Genomic DNA, 20,148 nt, shown 5'->3' with positions numbered 1-20,148 from the left:
AGGGCCACGCCTGAGGTAAAGCACTCACACACACACACACACATGAGGCATTACCAGGTTTGAGGCGCTCCTTCAGGTAGGGTACGAGGTTGTACTCTCTGAGCAGCAGCTCCCAGTCCAGGTCAGGGACGGTCAGGTTGGCCAGCGTCCCCAAACATTCGATCACAAACTCCTCGTCCTCCTCAGGGCTGATCTGAGCCGCCAGGTCCCCCACGTAATCCTGCGGCGGTTTAAACCCTCAGTTACTTAGATTCTATATGATCACAATTATAAGTTACTTCAGATAAAAGTGTCTCCCTAATGCTGTAAATGTAAAACTAATTAATAATAAATAATAATAATGATTAATATTTATCATAATATTTATTATTTATAAAATGTTAAATTAAATATATTTAATATTTATTTAAATTATGTTATATACTGTATATTATGAATTAACAATATAATTAAACATATTACATATACAGTGTATCACAAAAATGAGTACACCCCTCACATTTCTGCAGATATTTAAGTATATCTTTTCATGGGACAACACTGACAAAATGACACTTTGACACAATGAAAAGTAGTCTGTGTGCAGCTTATATAACAGTGTAAATTTATTCTTCCCTCAAAATAACTCAATATACAGCCATTAATGTCTAAACCACCGGCAACAAAAGTGAGTACACCCCTAAGAGACTACACCCCTAAATGTCCAAATTGAGCACTGCTTGTCATTTTCCCTCCAAAATGTCATGTGATTTGTTAGTGTTACTAGGTCTCAGGTGTGCATAGGGAGCAGTTGTGTTCAATTTACTAGTACAGCTCTCACACTCTCTCATACTGGTCACTGAAAGTTCCAACATGGCACCTCATGGCAAAGAACTCTCTGAGGATCTTAAAAGACGAATTGTTGCGCTACATGAAGATGGCCAACGCTACAAGAAGATTGCCAACACCCTGAAACTGAGCTGCAGCACAGTGGCCAAGATCATCCAGTGTTTTAAAAGAGCAGGTTCCACTCAGAACAGACCTCGCGTTGGTCGTCCAAAGAAGCTGAGTGCACGTGCTCAGCGTCACATCCAACTGCTGTCTTTGAAAGCTAGGCGCAGGAGTGCTGTCAGCATTGCTGCAGAGATTGAAAAGGTGGGGGGTCAGCCTTTCGGTGCTCAGACCATACGCCGCACACTACATCAAATCGGTCTGCATGGCTGTCACCCCAGAAGGAAGCCTCTTCTGAAGTCTCTACACAAGAAAGCCCGCAAACAGTTTGCTGAAGACATGTCAACAAAGGACATGGATTACTGGAACCATGTCCTATGGTCTGATGAGACCAAGATTAATTTGTTTGGTTCAGATGGTCTCAAGCATGTGTGGCGGCAATCAGGTGAGGAGTACAAAGATAAGTGTGTCATGCCTACAGTCAAGCATGGTGGTGGGAATGCCATGGTCTGGGGCTGCATGAGTGCAGCAGGTGTTGGGGAGTTACATTTCATTGAGGGACACATGAACTCCAATATGTACTGTGAAATACTGAAGCAGAGCATGATCCCCTCCCTCCGGAAACTGGGTCGCAGGGCAGTGTTCCAGCATGATAATGACCCCAAACACACCTCTAAGACGACCACTGCTTTATTGAAGAGGCTGAGGGTAAAGGTGATGGACTGGCCAAGCATGTCTCCAGACCTAAACCCAATAGAACATCTTTGGGGCATCCTCAAGCGGAAGGTGGAGGAGCGCAAAGTCTCGAATATCCGCCAGCTCCGTGATGTCGTCATGGAGGAGTGAAAAAGCATTCCAGTGGCAACCTGTGAAGCTCTGGTAAACTCCATGCCCAGAAGAGTTAAGGCAGTTCTGGGAAATAATGGTAGCCACACAAAATATTGACACTTCAGGAACTTTCACTAAGGGGTGTACTCACTTTTGTTGCCAGTGGTTTAGACATTAATGGCTGTATATTGAGTTATTTTGAGGGAAGAATAAATTTACACTGTTATATAAGCTGCACAAAGACTACTTTTCATTGTGTCAAAGTGTCATTTTGTCAGTGTTGTCCCATGAAAAGATATACTTAAATATCTGCAGAAATGTGAAGGGTGTACTCACTTTTGTGATACACTGTATATATATATATACTATATATATATATATATATATACATACAGTATATATATATAATTTATTAAATATTGAAATTAAATATATCAAATATTTGTTGAAATTATATATACATATATAAATAATATAATAAAGACTTGTTTACTATAAAATATATTAAACATTTATTTAAATTATATATTATTTATTAAATATGCCATTAAATTAGTTAAATACTTATTTATATTTTAACTGGGACAGTGGTAGCCTAGTGGGTAGAGCTTTGGTCTATCAACCGAAAGGTTGAATGTTCGAATCCCAGCTCTGCCATGCAGCCACTGTTGGGCCCTTGAGCAAGGCCCTTAACCCTCTCTGCTCCAGGGGCGCTGTATGATGGATGGCTGACCCTGCGCTCTGACCCAAACAAGCTGGGATATGCGAAGAAAGAATTTTGTTGTACTGTACATCTGTATATATGACAAATAAAGGCGTTCTATTCTATATGTATATAAATTAAATATTAACTATTATTCATTAAATATTAAATGAAATATATTACAAATGTAAAGGCTCGGTTTAAAGAAACTCCAGCGTCCTGCACAGAGCCCCGACCTCAGCCCCACTCAACAGCTCTGGGATGAACCGGAACACCAGCCATACAAACGCTCTTTCCTTTTCACTAAACAAGCACAAATTCCTACAGACATACTTCAAAGTCCTATGAGAAGAAGAGCGGCAGTTATTTTAGCTAAAAAAATCACACAGACGTAGGCCGAAGGTCCAGGATTACGGTACAGAACAGCGCTACCTAGTGAGCGGGAGACGAGCGCGTGGACTCATACTGACCAGGAAGAGCTGTTTGAGAGGCCCATCATGCTGTGAGATGTTCCTGATCATCTTCATCATCAGAGGATCCTTGAACTTCAGCGCTCGCTTCATCAACATCTTCAGACCGTTTTCTGCCAACATAAATAACCACAGATAATCCAGAGCATGGGGTGGGGGTTATATATTTAATGTTAAATATTTATAATTTATGAAATAATAAATTAAATATTGTATTTATATTAAATATATAAATTATATAACAAATATTTTATTTAACATGATATTAAATATTTATTAGCATTACATATATAGATTTATTATTCATTAAATATTAACTTACAAATAATAAATAAATATTTAAATTATACATAAATTTAATATATTATTTTAATTATTTATTAAAATGTAAATACATATTCATTAAAATTTTGTATATATGAATTATATAATTATTGTTTATTATTTACAAAATATTAACTATAATTTATTTAAATTATAAACACACACACACACACACACACACCAAAGCACTACACACCATCAAAGAAAACATGAAGGGAACAAAAGTACCTGGGGAGGTGCACAGAGGAAACTTTCATCTCATTTTACCTTCACAGATGATCTGAGCGTTCCTCTTGTTGGCGGCCAAGTTTATACAGAAGGAAATCAGTTCTGAATCAATTCTCTCCTCTCTGTGTTCAAATATCATCTTCATCAACTGCACACACACACACACACAGAGCCATGATTAAATCTCATTACATAGCCACTCTATCCGATGCACCCTTGAACTGCCCAGATATTCTGATGATTTTATTGTGTGCCTCGCTCTCTGAGATGCCCTGATTTTACTTCACACCATGGTGAAATAATTAGGCACAATAACACCCCGCCCCCCAACCTGGTTTTACTTTTACTGCCATCTGGTAGGAATTTACACCCAATTAGAGAAGACAAGCGGTTTAAAGAGGACAACAATTCAGCAAAAGTGGTTTTAGGAAAAGCAGCAGTCTGTCTCTCATTCGCTCACTAGAGGCAGGTCAGGGTCACCAATTCAACTTCTGCCCACATGGACATAGGGATGAAACCCAGAACCCCTTACCCAGGTCCCTGGTACTCCTGTTGATGTGCAGCACCCACGCAACGAGCTGTGCCACACTCAGGATGAATACGTAAACATGCAGACCCAAAATATCATGTTTTTACTGATGGTAGTAGTCTGATTTAATAAAATCAAAGACAAAAGCCTCTCCATTCAGGAGTGTATAGATGTTTTTGGGTTCATTGTCCCGTCCCCCCCACCCCTGTTACCTGAGGGATGCAGTCGGTGTAGGCGAACATGGATTTGGACCGATCGTCTATGCTGATGTGGTACAGGATGCACATCACTATCTGCTTATGACTCTCGCTGCCTGCAGCACAGAAAGAACAACACAGAAATATTACAGGACTGGTCCCGAATCCTGACACGGTCACTATAACGCACCTTCAGTCTAAATAACAGATAAAAGCAGCTAATATAGTGTGCCACCTACAGGCCATTCTTGATATTACTGGTTAAAACACTCGCTCACTTTCTTAACCGCTTATCCAATCAGGGTCGCGGTGGGTGCTGGAGCAGGGCACACACATCACACACACCTAATCATTCACCTATAGGGCAATTCAGTGTCTAATATATATATAAGGAGCTCCCGGAGGAAACCCACGCAGACACGGGGAGAACATGCAAACTCCACACAGAAAGGACCAGGACCGCCCCGTCTGGGGAACAAACCTTCTTGCTGTGAGGCGACAGTGCTACCCACCGAGCCACCCTGCTGGTTGAACATTCTGTTTAAACCAGAATATTATTATTCCAATATTATAAGAACTGCTCTTGAGAATTTTTACTGTTTATTGTCCCTTAGTTTATGATAAAATGTACAAAACAACCTAGAGTCAGTTATAACCCCCTTCGTGTATTGTGTTTATAAATATCAGGATCAGAACATTTAAAACCATTATTTTAAACCAAGAAAATTAATAGCAGTTTATTACAGCTAAATACACAAATCAAGATGCTTACGACACCTCAAAGCTTCTCTCCACAGCATTATTTTAATCAAACAAGGTTTTTGGGGTCCTACCTTGGGGAGGGGGCGCTCTGGTGCCACAAAGGTAGCCCAAATATGCTACCCCAAAGTACGGCTGCCAGTGTGAACGCAGGATTAAGTGGAGCTGAGGTGCGGTTCTGCTTTTTATTTAAATATCAGCCGTCAACAATCTTTTTAATCAACCGATTAACTGAACAGTGATTTTCTGTTGGGTCTCGGTTAATCATCAACGTCACTACCACACACTTGGGTGGGTGTTTATCTCTCTTATAAAGACCAAGTTGTGACTAGTTGTCTTTAATCTCGTATTTGTACAGTAGAAACTAGACGTTCCTCCCCGAGACTCCCTGAGACGTTCCTCATCACACGAACACATGGAGGCCCAGATGTGAACACTGGGAGTCACGACCCCAAACAAAAAATTAGTAAATGACACAAAGGCAAAGTGAAGGACAGAGGAGGGGCTGCGTTTCTTTAAAGCGAGGAAACCAGAGGAATGTTATTGTGGTTAATAATCAGAAAACGTGTTTCTCATTAGGAGCTCCTGACACCCACATTACCGCCTCACTATCGGAGAGACCGACACGTACAGAATGATTACAGAGGACTGAAGCTTTAACCAGAGCTGCCGGAACCCCGTATACTCACAGAACACTTACAGAACGCTCATAGAACACTTAAACAACGCTCAAAGAACACTTACAGAACGCTCACAGAACATTCACAGAACACTCACAGAACACTCACAGAACACTCACGGAACACTCACAGAACACTCACAGAACACTCACAGAACACTCACAGAACGCTTAAAGAAGATTCAAAGAACACTCACAGAACGCTCACAGAACACTCACAGAACATTTACAGAACGCCTAAAGAACACTCAAAGAACGCTCACAGAACATTCACAGAACACAGAACATTCACAGAACGCTTAAAGAACGCTCACAGAACATTCACAGAACGCTTAAAGAACACTCACAGAACACAGAATATTCACAAAACACTCACAGAACATTTACAGAACGCCTAAAGAACATTCAAAGAACGCTCACAGAACACAGAGCGCTCACAGAACGCTCACAAAACACAGAACACTCACAGAACATTCACAGAACGCTCACAGAACATGCACAGGACACAGAACATTCACAGAACATTCACAGAACACTCACAGAACATTCACAGAACGCTCACAGAACATTCACAGAACACAGAACACTCAAAGAACATTCACAGAACACAGAACATTCACAGAACACTCACAGAACTCACAGAACAGAAAACATTCACAGAACACTTACAGAACATTCACAGAACATTCACAGAACACTCACAGAACATTCACAGAACACTCAGAAAACACTCACAGAACAGAAAACACTCACAGAACAGAAAACATTCACAGAACACTCCCAGAACATTCACAGAATGCTTAAAGAACACTCAGAGAGCCAAATAGCCTAGTTACTGGGAGGTGCACTTGTTAATGCTTTCTCAGTGCAGGTCCCAGGCCCGGACAGAAACATGAGAGTTGCGCCAGGAAACACATCCGGTGTAAAAACTGTGCCAGTCTGGTATATGGACCAGATGGGCTGTGATGCAGGGGTGTAGATTTATAGATTTATACACACGTACCCAGCATGGCGGTGAGTTTGGGCAGAAGCCCCACCTGAACCATCTTGTCGCGCAGTCCCGTATCAAACGAGAGGTTCAGCAGGAGGCGCAGGGTGACGTTCAGCAGGTCCTCGTGTTCACACGGTACGAAACGAGCCAGTTTCTCCACCGTGTCCAACTCCGCCTAAACACACACACACACACACACGCACACACACACTGTGAAATAAAGTCTCCATGGTCGGTGTCGTGATCAGGAGTCCGGCGTTACGCAGCTCACCATGTCATTCTTGTTCTCCAAGAAGATGCTGAGCTTCTTCAAAAAAGACACCACGAGCACCAGCAGCTCCTCGTTCTCCCGCTCCAGCGCTCTCACCAGCAGCTGTATGATGTTCTTGTTCCTCATCTTCAGCTCGGTGCGGGGGTCCTCGGCCAGGTTCAGGAGCAGGTACAGAGCCACTGGAACGACAGCACGGCGGTTAGGAATCCAAAACCCGAAGGAGACGAAAGATCAAAGCGGTAACCACGGTAACCTGGTGCAAAACGCTTTGAAGTAATCGGGGGTTCGTAAAAAGTGACGCCAGCGCAGGGCGGTCCACTGCAGCGCAATTTAGCCTAGCAAACCAACACTGTGTGACCAAAAGTACGTGGACACGTGAACATGAGCTCGTGTGACACCCCTGAGCGTTAATATAAAGTCGCCCTCCCTTTGCAGCTATAACAGCCTCCATTCTTCTGGAAAAGCGAAGAATGGAGTCAAAGGAGCATTTGTGAAGTCATGTTGAACCAGATGGTGTTCCGATTCATCCCAAAGGGGGTTCTGTGCAGGTTAGTTCCACCAAATCTATCAAAACCACGCCCACATGTTGTGAACCTCGCTTTGTGCATGCTGGGAGATAAAAATGCCTAAAAATCCCTAAACTGTTGGAAGCACCTAAACTTCCAGACTGGAGAATACCTGGAGGAACAGGCACGAACCCTGGACCCTGGGGCTGTGCACCACAGCTGTAGGAACCCAAATAAAACAGTGAATTCACCTCTGAGCAGCTGCTCCTGCTTCATCAGGAGACTCTGGTACTTCTTATAAGCTTTCTCCTGCTCCTTCCTCAGGTTCTGGTTCTCAGCGTCTTCATCACGTGAACCAACAACGTCAAGGAGGAACCTCGCGTTCACACCGTTTAGCTAATGCTACACACGCTATGCTAATTCTTCATATCAGTAAGGATATAAGCTTTGCTCCTCTTCTCCAGCTCCTCCTGCCACAGGTCGTATCTCTTCAGCTCGTGTTCCACCATGTTCATGCACAGAGCGCCGATCTTGTAGTGCGTGATCAGGCCGTGGAACTGAGAGAAACTGTCGGACAAACACACAGCGGATAGTAAAGTGTACTGTCTAAGCGATTGAGGGTTAAGGGCCTTGAACCAGCAACCTTTTGATTACTAGTACAGTACATTAACCGCTAGGCAAATACAGACATAACTGGCTTGTCCAGGGGAAAGAGGGCGGGAAGGATTCCTGATAACCCCTGCTGGCTGAACGATGGCACTGCGCAGAGACGGGGAATGATGGAGGTCAGTGTGTGACCCTCCGTGCGCGATACGGGTCTCCACATGAACCTACATAGTGCAGATGAAGAGAAGCGGTCCGGTACTGCACACGTGTCGGACGCGGGCGTATGTTAGTTCTGACCCTCTTCGGCCAGGAGTGGAGGTCTGCAGCAGTAGAGAGTCGGGGGAATTGGATATGACTAGATTGGGACAAGAAAGCGCTCGGGTTGTGTAGCGGTCTAATCTTAGCGGTGCTTCCAGCCTGGCCTGGCGCCCGGCAGACAGGCTGGGCTGTGTCTTAGGGAGGCAGGGTCAGATAGGAAGAGCGTGACTCTCCATGCGCTGTTCGGCTCTTCGTGAGAATGTTAGCTTAGTCGGCTAAAACAGCGGTGACGTGGGGAGCAGGGCGGGGCACAAAGATTAGCATTAAATTATCGATTCAGATACCTGGAGAAGCAGAAGAAGACGTAGACGATGGTGGTGGCTAACTCCATGCTCTGCTTCCAGTCCTCTCTCAACACGCGAGCCAGAGCGCCCAGCGCCGTTTCTGAGCACAGAGCAGAACCGTTAGGACAGGCGTCCGCATACTTTTGGCCACATGGTGCACCCGGTGAAGTGTGAGCGTCTGTGTTACCGTTCTGCAGGAGTTCCTCCAGGTTATCAGGGTTTCGGGCGAGGTGCAGGATGAGCGTCGAGCCTCTGATCTTCTCCGCCGTTCCCTCGTACAGCAGCTCCACGTAGTCGTCGATTTGGTTGATGTTCGCCTCCTCGTCCAGCTTCAACACAACACAACACACAAATAATAAATAAATCAACAGATCTGAGAGCCAGCGAGGATAAAAGAAGTCCAACTTTAGGTCTCCGTTCTGTACCTCCATTCCCTCGAAGGGGGTGAGCTCTCTCGGCCTGACCTCCCTCTTCTCTTCCTTCTCTGTTCAAAACACAGCGAGATCAGAAATGTCAAAATATTTAAGCGTCGCCTTTGCGCATCATTCTGGTCTGAATATGTGATCTGGCTCAGTGTATCCAGGCCTGGGACCAGCACTGTGAGCGCACCGATTAGTGCACCTCCCAAAAGCGAGGCACGCCCCAAGATTCGAACCCCGGATCTTTTTCAGTCAGCGTACCTTTACCGCTGGGCGTCCTGCGGTTCTGCAGGTAGAAGAGCAGGTGCTCCACCTCGGCTAATTTGGACAGGGGGATGAGCTTACACTCCTCCACCACCTTCCTGGCCAGCGAGTGAACATCAGTGCCGGCGTTCAGACTCCTCAGCCGGATTCTGACCAAACAAACACAAACGTCCATCAGCCGGATCATCGTTTCACACCGGAACGGATCTTACTACGGTGAAAGTATCTCTGGTACTCACTACCGTCACACAGACTCACCCTTCAGCTGCACTGTATTAAAATTAGAATTTTAATTAGAATTCTTTACATTGAAATAAAAGAGGTTAAATTCCCGTGCCAGCTAATATTAATCTTTTTTCTTCTTTTATTTCAGTTTTATCAGCTGCTTCATCCTGGTCAGGGTTCCGGTGGGTCCGGTTCCACTAAAAAACCACTGGGCACAAGGCAGGAATTCCCTGGACAGGCCGCCAATCCATCACATGTCTGAGTCTGCTTTTTATTGGAACGGCAAGCACCACGCTTAACACTGGCTGGTGTGGTGTAAAGCACACTGCTGTTGGACTCTGGAACTGTACAAACATGTTTTCTGTGGTATTTGATCAAGCTTAACCAGCCAGGTATGAGCACGTACGTGTGAGGTTGTTCTTCAGACTCTTCAGACACTATCTGTGTGAAACAGTTGTTCCCTATAGATTAATTTTGTTCTGCTGACTGACTACATCTAAAGGGACAACATTATAGTAATTTATAGACACAATTATTTATATTTAAATATAAAAGATTACATCTTCTGGCAGTCCTTGCGCTCCTCATGCACCGAGTCTCCGTTCTCTCCCAGGATGCACGCCTCCACCTCATAATGCACCACCAATGCTTTCTCTGTGGGGTGCACGTCAACGTTCCCTGGCTTCACTTTCCTAAAAAACAGAGTAATACCACATCTGTAGGTAAATATGCGCCAAAATATTGTGATTATTTGCTACACGTTGCTCCTCACTGACTTGCTGTACGTATAAAATACCAATATAATTAGTTATCATAGCTGTTATTGTGAAACATCTAGGAGGAACAACAGCTCAACCGTACTAAGACAGTACATGGGCATTGATCTTACATTGCAACTTTCACTACTGAGTTACAAACTGCATCTGGAAGAGACATTAATGCACTGACTGGAGTGCTGTAAGTCAGTGGTCCCCAACCATTGGGCCGAGGACTGGTACCGGTCCATGGGTCATTTATTACCGGGAAGCACAGAAAGAATAAATAATTAGAGACGCTACAAAACTCATGAAACACACTTCGGGTGTTATTGTCTCCTATCACCACTAGGTGGGAGCAGCGTTTTGTTGCAGCGAAAAAAGCTCAGAGTTCCCACTGATTTTCCATAATTTGTGAGTACTATTGTTATTCTATTTTAAATCCTCCCGCCCGCCAGTCTGAGAAATTATATCTTATATGAAACCGGTCCATGGTGCAAAAAAGGTTGGGGACCGTTGGTGTAAAGCATATGGGTCTGGACTCCACTGGACTGTGGAAATGTGTTCTGGAGTAGTTCTATCATTCAGATACAGTTCAGAATGGTGCTCTAAAGAATGCTATACCTTCACCTTTGTAGAAACAGTTTAGGGAATGCCCTTCAACATGGCAATACCCCAGTACACACAGTTTGTTCCTCCAGGGTTGATGTGGAAGAACTTGGCCAGCTTGTACACCGTCTTACAACCAATCCAAGAACTTCAGGATGATGTGAAATGCTTTTTACGAGCCCAACATCAGTACCAAACCTTACTGATGATCTCGTGGCTGAATGAAAGTGTATGGAAGTGAATTCCTGCAGTCGTGTTCCAAAAAATGGCAAGCATTCCAGAAAACGGAGGCTATGAGACAGCTGCAATGAGATCCACTTAATATTCACGTCCACAGTTTTACAGTCATTTTTAATCCACACGTAAACCAGCAAATTTTAATATTGCAATTAATAATCGATATATCGTGCAACCTTTATTTGTAGGAATCTAAATGATTTGGATGATGCGAAGTGATTTGGTGTCCTGTGCATAATAAACAAGCATAATAAAGTTTAAGTATATGAAATAATGTAAGAAAAAAAGACTAAATAATATGTAAATAATAATTTAAATATAATTGTGTCATTTGTTGTTATACCATGTAAACAATAGATATGAGATGTGGGTGTGACCGATCATGCAAAATAAACCCAGACTGCATAAAATTCTGAATAAACAGCACGAAATGTATTTTATTCCTATAAATAATCGAATGTAATGTACCGTTTGAGATATTGTCCCTCATCGGCCTGCATGTTATTCTCTCAGTAGAATCTATTTCTTTAATAATACTTAGATTTAAGAGGATTTCTCCACAGTGTCCACAGCAGTAAGGCGATTTCACCGGCTCAGTCCCAAATCCCTCATTAATCATACCCGAGTGCACTAGATAGTGTGTTTAGCACCCTTACTGTAAATACAACAAAGTGTAGATTTGCAGGGTAGATGAAGTAAATAGAGATACGGCCCGCTACTGGTCCGGTACAGGATTTCTCTCCTTGGATAGGAAGGTGGAATACAGACGAGGGGTGTATTAGTACCCCATCTACAGGACCGGAGAGTACCAGTCGTTCGTTTATGGCCCGTTTTACAGACACGTCATCCTGGTCATGGTCGCGGTGGGTCTGATTCATTGGGGGGGAAAAGGTAGGAAACATTCAGGACATGTCTCCAGTGATTTCTCATAACTCAGCTTGATTTGACTGCACGTCTTTGGACTTGTGGGAAGAAACTGACACAAAGAGAACATGCAAACAGACAGAATGGACCGGGGAATCAAACCCAGGCCCTTCTCACTCTCAATTATTACTTTATCTCCCATACTCTCAAAGTTAAAGCTTTCTGTAAGAATCCAGAGGCCAGTGAACAAGAAGTGCTTGGCGTCTTCACGAATCAGAGGAGGTGAGTGCTAGACCCTCGCCCCTTTCAGTCAATATGGGTGTCATGCAGACAAAATGCAATGGGAAACTGGAAATGACAAAATTTGGAGAAAAATAAGTTCTGGGACTCGTTACTTTGCTCCAAACGTGGGTCTGCTGGGCGCTGACGGAAAAAAGGGACTTTGATTCACAGACATGGGTCAGGGCAAACGATTATCTGTGGTACCAGTCGGGAGCCCGATCAAAACCACATCTGTCTTAAAATAGATAATAATGGTCATTTCTATCTCACTTTGTCTCATTCCCAGCTTTGACGCGGCATAAAAACCCTCGTCTCCAAGGAACTGGTGGATCATAAATACTTCAGCCATTACAATCCCACGTAGTTGGAGGAAATGATTTTCAGATGGAAGGAGATAGAAGAGAAGATCCATTGTTGGTGTTTTCAGACGCAGCCGCTCTGTTTCAGGATCTTGTGCTGCTTCAGATTGTCAGATTTAATACGGAGGAACACGGGCCGCCTGTTCGGAGGGGAGATTTAAAAGGGGTGGAAATAAAATCATGACTTTGTGAAGTTGATGTCTGGTTTGTCCTCGTTCTTGTGGGAAATTGAGGTTCTGTCTGATTTTTTTAAAAAGTTCACAGTGATTGCTTTAAATTTATTTATATACGTTAATGTGGAGCCACACCGCGGCTCGATTACATTTTTTGTATTTAGCGGATGCTTTTATCCAAAGCAATATACAGTTATGACTGAACACAATCGATCACTTGAGGGGTTAGGGCCTTGTTCAGGCCTTGCAACTTGAGTGGGTCTTGTCTGCAGCCGGCAACCTTTTGATTGCTAGTCCAATAGTTTAACCAATGATCTACTACTGCCCCAACATGATTACAAAATCATGTCCTTCTGCATTTCCAGATATGACCAGAAGAGGGGGCATGGAGGTGCAGATGATTGACTGTTCAGTTTTCTTTTTAAGAGTGTTAATTCGCTCCAGGTGGAAGTGTTTCTATTTAGCACGGTTTCTTCCTCACAGATTTGCCAGCTATGATGCTGTGGGCACGGTCCAGTCTGGTACGGGTTTCTTTAAACTCAGCCGATGGCACAGCATTTTTGTGCATTAAGAGGCGTGACTGCCCAGGTTTAGACCCACACTGGGCGCAGGCTGTACCAGTTGAAAGGGTGGTGGTATTTATTGCCATCCCAGTTTGTTCTGGGTTTGCTTTCTTTACTCTTTTAATAGTATTTGATTGTTGCAGGCGCTCTGATCAGCTTGTCACCTTTCTGCTCTTTCCCTTTTCTGTCCTCTCTCTTTATTGAGGGCTGCAGACGTTTTTCTATTTTTCATTCGTTGTTTCGTTTCGGTTATTTTGGCCACCGCTTTTATTTTCCTGTTTCCCTTTTTCTTTGTGGTTTTTGGTTAAGCGTCCTGCAAAGTGGGTTTACTGTCAGTCTCTTTGAATAAAGGCGTCTGTATAGAGCCCCGACTCCAACCCTTTGGGATGAATTGGAATGCTGATCGCAAGCCATGTCTCAAAATTTTGGACACTTGCCCTGCTGCCAAGTGGGTTTGCTCCATATTAACACCCATCGATTTGAAACTGCTGGAATACGTCTCCATATCTGCTGTTATATCAAAAATATGATCGATTATAGAATTGATTATTGGTAGTTTGTGGATTTTAAGAGGTTAATACAGTAGGTGTTTTAATCCTATACATGACCTGCTGTTAGCTCACTGTTGTGACCCCTTTTTGGCCCCTCGAATTTAGAAACTCTCTCTGTGGCATCACAGGAGATTTTTACTGGAGATTTTTACTGGATCTGCTCTACAATAACAATCCTGAGCGGCTCACACGTTAGTCATCGTCTTCCCCGAAACGCTCTCACTCCTCTAATTGATGTTTTCGTTTTTCCAGTGAGTCACGGAGCCGCGTTTGCACTCAGATCAAAACATAAACGCGTGCCAGTTCGGATCAGGACTGTCGGGAGTTGGGGAGGGGGGTTGTTTTGATCGTGGTGACGTTTGAGCTCTGAAAACGTTCCGACCCTCAGACGGCCACAGAGAGGAGAAATCAACGCACAATGTTAACAGATCAGGTCTGTTTACAGTCCAGCGTGTTTTTGTGTGGCAGCCTGGCACCGTGACCCGCCGGCTCCGAAGCTGGATGCTAATCGGCTAAATTAAAACATTTCTGTAAAATATGACTTTAATAAGAGTCACTTATTACTCCCCTCACCCAGGGACAAGCTGGCAACGTGAAGAGAAACAGTGAACATGCTGGCACGGGCGGCGCCGGTGTTAAAGAAAAGTGAAAACAGGCTCGGGCGGGGCCGTTACGGTTAGCGCAGACAAACCTCGGCGCTGGCGGTTTGCTCGTAACTGTTTTAAAGCATCAGACTGTAGGATCTGCGTGGTGCCGACACCCTAAACTGGTCGTGACCCCTTTACGAGCGTGTGTGTTCACTAATTCCCTGATTTTATGGTGGATGTTTTGAGGAAAATATGCTACAGTCGCTGAATTAAAACAGATTAGCGTAATTAGACCGGATTGAATAAACACGAGCAGTGCAGCTCCAGCCACCCTGGAACGTTTGAGTTGGCATCGGTGCCCACTTCCTCTGCTCAGGGTTTAGATAGAGATCACCGTCGAGCTCAGAGTCAACTGTGAACGCTGGTGAATGTGCTGTACTGTGTTAAAAGTATGTGGACAACCCTCAGACACAAGTATTGTCCAGATATTCATTCATTTATCCATTGTCTGGTTTGCCACCGTTTTATTCTGGTCAGGGTCACGGTGGGTACACGCTGGGCGAAAGGCAGGAAACACCCCGGACAGGGCACACACACAGGGCAATTTTAGTAGCTTTAATTAATCAGACTGCATGTGTTTGGTGGCACGGTGGCTCGGTCGGTAGCACTGTCGCCTCACAGCAAGAAGGTCCTGGGTTCGATCCCCAGGTGGGGCGGTTCGGGTCCTTTCTGTGTGGAGTTTGCATGTTCTCCCCGTGTCTGCGTGGGTTTCCTCCGGGAGCTCCGGTTTCCTCCCACAGTCCAAAAACATGCAGTCAGGTTAATTGGAGACACTGAATTACTGTATAGGAGTGTGTGTGTGTGTGTGTGTGTGTGTGTGTGTGTGTGTGTGTGTGTGTGTGTGTCTGCCCTGCGATGGACTGGTGCCCCATCCAGGGTGTTACTGTGTGCCTTGCGCCCATTGAAAAGCTGGGATACGCTCCAGCACCGCCGCAACCCTAATTGGATAAGCGGTTACGAAAGTGAATGAGTGCAAGTGTTTGGATTTGTGGGAGGAAACCGGAGCACCAGTAGGCAACCCACACAAACACCAGGAGCAGAAAGGACCCAGACCGCTCCACCTGGGAATCAAACCCAGGACCTTCTTGCTACGAGGTGACAGCACTACCAACCGAGCCACTTTAGGCATCGCCACAGTGGATCTACTCCTCATACCAGACCTGGCACAGTTTTTATTCCCGATGCCCTTTATACTCATCCCTCGTATTTCTATCCGGGTTTGGGACCTGCACTGAGAGCCCACTGACAAGTGCACCTCGCAATAGCTGGGCTGTTTTGGACCCCTAGGATGCCCAACTGGCCAATAGCAGCACTAAGCTTTGAACCCTAGATCCCCAGATCTCAACAGTAGTGGGCTAACATGCTTTACTTGTAATCGTATTACAAATATTCGGGTGGTGCAGCTATCGACCGGCCGGGTGTCTACACAGACATGACTGGCTGTGTCTGGTGGAAGCCCTGTGATGGATTGGCGAGCTGTCCAGGGTGTTCCTGCACAGCGTTCAGGTTAAGCGGGCGACGAACATGAAAGTGAAATGAGCACCCGGACGAAACCCGCACAGACTCAGACCACTCGGCTTGGGAATCGAACCCAGAACCTTCTGGCTGTGAGGTGACACCGTGCCTTTGACCTATTATATTAATGTATTTTTTCTTTCTTTTCAGCTGCTCCCATATTTAGGTGTTTAGGTACCAAAACACACCCAACTTTGTGGCAACAGTTTGGGGAAGAACCGTTTCCTTTCCCTCCTTGAACCTCAACCGCACCGAACACCTCTGAGATGAATCGGAACATCGATCCTTATCTTAAGTGCTCTTTTAAGCTCTTCTGTCCTGGTGGGACCGTTCATCCAAAAATAATCACCCTTGGTGCTGCTGATCCTCATGGCTCCCTCAGGACAGAGTACATCATTATTTCGGACCTAGAGAAGCTCCTGCGCTCTTCACCCTGCCGTTACGCTCAGATTTATGGACGCGAGAGTCCCGCCGTCTTTTTTTTAGTGAAGGAATGTTGTTCATTGTCACATGACGTGGTCGAGGAGCCCCGGAGGACTCGTTTTTCCCTCGAACCCGGCACACATCTTGCCTGCACGTGTCGACGCCAGAAACACTTTAAAGCGCCTCGTCTTCCACCGACTGATACCCTGACGCCGACTGTAAAGGTCCAGCACACGCCACGCCGACTGGAAAACGTGAATCCACTCACGAGAGACAGAGAGGAACACGAAACTAAACCCATTAATGAAGCTTTTAACAGGGAGTTCATTTGTTTGACAGTTGGGTTGCCAGATAGTTACAAGTGCTTATTTGTGGGGCACACACAGTCTAATTGATTACAGGGTGGCATGATGGCCCAGCAGGAAGACCATGGGTTTGATTTCCAAGCCGGGCACCAAGGATCCTTTCTATGTGGAGTTTGCATGTTCTCCCTGTGTCCGTGTGGGTTTCTTACGGGTGCTTCGGTTTTCCCTCCCATGGTCCTAAGACATGCAGTCAGATTTGTCCTAAGTGTGTGTGTGTATGTCCTGTGATGGACTGGGGTGTTTCCTACCTTACACCCAATGAATCCGACCCACCGTGACCCTGACCAGGATAAAGCAGTGGTAAAACAGACACTAAATAAATGAACACGGCATTTAGCTGATGCTTTTATCCAAAGCAACTTACAGTACTGTGACAGTGTATTGTCTAAGCAATTGAGGATTAAGGGCCTTGCTCAAGGGCCCAACAGTGGCAAACTGGCAGTGGTGGGGCTTGAACCAGTGACCTTTTGATAAAACTGCCCACAGTACAGATGTATGTTTTTTTTTTTTTTTTTTTTAAAGATAGAGTTTATTTGTTGGACAGGAGACTTGATTTTAAAAACATCTGATTTAATTATTGTTTTAAGTAAGTCCACGGGCAGTGGGTACGTCCAAGCACTGACGTTCTTAATGCATCACACAGTGCCTGAGTGAAACCCGTGGTGTGTTTAGTGTGATATTAATATTTCAGCTCGAGCACTTAACGTCTTCACTCTTCCGTGGACCTGAGCACCAGAGGACTGAAGGAAAATAAACGTCTCTCTCACCACAAACCAGCGAGGGAATATTCTGAGATCGCAGCCCATTTATAAAGCACTGATGTGTCAGACCGGATCATTCCAGATGGTTAAAAACTGGATCAGGGGAAAAAGCTAAATAAATATCAAACTGTTGCTTCATTTAATGCACATCGAGTGGAGTAATCTGTACACACAAACACGGACAGAACGGGTCAGATTAAAAAGCTTCCTGTCCAGTCACTTCATTTCTGAGTCTCCTCGATCAGTTACAAATGATTATATCCTTTAGCTGTTGCTAAAATGAAATAAAACAAATATCGATGAGCGTACACACTCACACTCACACACACACACACACACACACACACACACACGTATGTAGCTAAAATAGAATTAAATTCCTAGTAATTAAATCATCATTATAATTATATTACATGATAATATTTACAGTTTTATATCTGTTATTCTGACAAAATAATCAGTATTTTGTGGATGCTATAAAAGGAGGATGATAGGGTTATGGTTAGGGTTTAGAGTTAGAGTTAGGGTTAGGAGTAGGGTTATGAATATGGTTTAGGGTTAGGGTTAGGAGTAGGGTGAGGGTTTAGGGTTAGGGTTTAGAGTTAGGGTTTAGGGTTAGGAGTAGGGTGAGGGTTTAGGGTTAGGAGTAGGGTGAGGGTTAGAGTTAGAGTTAGAGTTAGAGTTAGGGTTAGGGTTAGGGTTAGGAGTAGGGTGAGGGTTTAGGGTTAGGAGTAGGGTGAGGGTTAGAGTTAGAGTTAGGGTTAGGAGTAGGGTGAGGGTTTAGGGTTAGGGTTTAGAGTTAGGGTTTAGGGTTAGGAGTAGGGTGAGGGTTTAGGGTTTTAAAACCTGTAAAAATCTCCACAGTTCTTTAGCTCTCTCGTCTGATTACATAAAGGTTCAGCTCTCAAACTGGGACATTTCAGATGTTTACTGGTTTTTTAAATAGAACCAGTGCCAGTATCAGATCCAGTATCAGTATAAACCAAACCCTTCAACCATTCAGCCTAAACTGTTTGGCTCTGTTTTTATTATTATTATTATTTGACGAGACTCTTAATAAGTCACGTGTCACGTTAGATAAAAATATCCAACAAATACTGAACTGCTGGTCTGGAACCACTGGTCTGGAACCACTGGTCTGACTGTTTCGTTGTTGTGGCTTGTGAATGAATTCTCTTTTTTTGAAACCACGCCCCAATAAGCAGTTACAAATCCACAAAAACAGGAAACAACATGCTAATAAAACCAGAGAGATGTGAACTGGATATAACGTCACATTTAGCTTCACACGTGTTGCGGTTTAGACGTAAAACCAACAACAGGGTTCAAATTCAGAGAGAGTTTTATCATGTAAACAAACTGGGACTGGATCCTGAACTGCACACGGCCTGAAGAGCTGGTCAGACTGGGACTGGTGTGACTGGGACTTGTCTGACTGGGACTGGTCTGACTGGGACTTCTTCAACTGGGACTAGTCAGATTGGGACTGGTCAGACTGAGACTGGTCAGACTGGGACTGGACAGACTGGGACTGGACAGACTGGGACTGGTCTGGCTGAGACTGTTTAGACTGGGACTGGATGGACTGGAAATGCTCTGACAGACTGCACTGACTGGTACGGTTCGACTGAGACTGGTCTGACTGGGACTGATCTGACTGAGACTGGTCTGACTGGGACTGGTCTGGCTGAGACTAATCAGACTGGGACTGGTCTGGCTGAGACTAATTAGACTGGGACTGGTCTGGCTGAGACTGGTCAGACTGGAACTGGACGAACTGGAACTGAAAATACTGGGACTGGTCAGACTGGGACTGGTCTGACTGGGACTGGTCCAACTGGGACTCGTCTGACTGGGACTGGTTCGAATGGTACTGATCCGACTGGGACTGGTCCAACTGGGACTGGTCTGACTTGTTTTAAGCGTATCTAAATATTGGGATGGGGACTGAGACTGGTCTGACTGGGACTGGTCTGCCTGAGACTGGTTCAACTGAGACTGATCTGACTGGGACTGGACAAACTGGGGCATGTCAGACTGGAACTGGTCTGACTGGGATTGGTCAGACTGGGACTGGTCTGGCTGGTGTGTCTGTGCAGGCGCCAGGCCGGCTGATAGCAGAGCTGAGATTCTAACTCGAGAGCTTGACATTTTTTTTCTGCGTGTCGCTTAGAGGCAGGAACTAAAACACGGAGAGAACATACCAATCTCCCTGTATATACATTGACCTAAGATGAGGATCGAACCCAGGTTGTCAGGACCCACGTATACGCGTAGCACCCACACTACTAGCCGCACCGCTGCATATTCAGAATGAATGTGAATCACAGTGAGGGAGGATTGTGATTAATCAGGTTATCATGATCTCCATCTGAAGGCTCGTTTTCTCATTAGCGTCAGCGGCGGTCGGAGGTTCGGCGTGATTGCTAGCATGCCGGCGGTAAGCGGGCTAATCTGAACCACATGTTCATTAATGGCCTCTTAGGAGTCCGCGGGGAGGCGGCCTCGGCGGC

At 44.9% G+C, this 20,148-nt stretch overlaps 1 protein-coding gene across 1 annotated transcript in view; it reads right to left on the bottom strand.

Annotated features, from left to right (window-relative positions):
• kifap3b (kinesin-associated protein 3b) overlaps window positions 1–11,685 on the bottom strand; it is a 17,064-nt gene extending 5,379 nt beyond the window's left edge. The window contains exons 1-14 of the mRNA XM_063016550.1: window positions 11,601–11,685; window positions 10,092–10,223; window positions 9,304–9,455; window positions 9,049–9,107; window positions 8,811–8,952; window positions 8,624–8,723; window positions 7,858–7,982; window positions 7,667–7,765; window positions 6,910–7,088; window positions 6,651–6,813; window positions 4,225–4,325; window positions 3,523–3,631; window positions 2,932–3,044; window positions 55–220 (exon numbers count right to left, since the gene is read on the bottom strand). Of these exons, the coding sequence (XP_062872620.1) occupies window positions 55–220; window positions 2,932–3,044; window positions 3,523–3,631; window positions 4,225–4,325; window positions 6,651–6,813; window positions 6,910–7,088; window positions 7,667–7,765; window positions 7,858–7,982; window positions 8,624–8,723; window positions 8,811–8,952; window positions 9,049–9,107; window positions 9,304–9,455; window positions 10,092–10,223; window positions 11,601–11,632 (1,672 nt within the window). The 5' untranslated portion in view covers window positions 11,633–11,685. The remainder of the gene's footprint in view (window positions 1–54; window positions 221–2,931; window positions 3,045–3,522; window positions 3,632–4,224; window positions 4,326–6,650; window positions 6,814–6,909; window positions 7,089–7,666; window positions 7,766–7,857; window positions 7,983–8,623; window positions 8,724–8,810; window positions 8,953–9,048; window positions 9,108–9,303; window positions 9,456–10,091; window positions 10,224–11,600) is intronic.
• Window positions 11,686–20,148: the final 8,463 nt, after the last annotated feature.

Source organism: Trichomycterus rosablanca, chromosome 20 (assembly GCF_030014385.1).
Source record: "Trichomycterus rosablanca isolate fTriRos1 chromosome 20, fTriRos1.hap1, whole genome shotgun sequence".
In the NCBI taxonomy this organism is placed as follows: domain Eukaryota; kingdom Metazoa; phylum Chordata; class Actinopteri; order Siluriformes; family Trichomycteridae; genus Trichomycterus; species Trichomycterus rosablanca.
The sequence above is the reverse complement of the archived record's forward strand: the minus strand, read 5'-3'. Positions and strand labels throughout refer to the sequence as shown.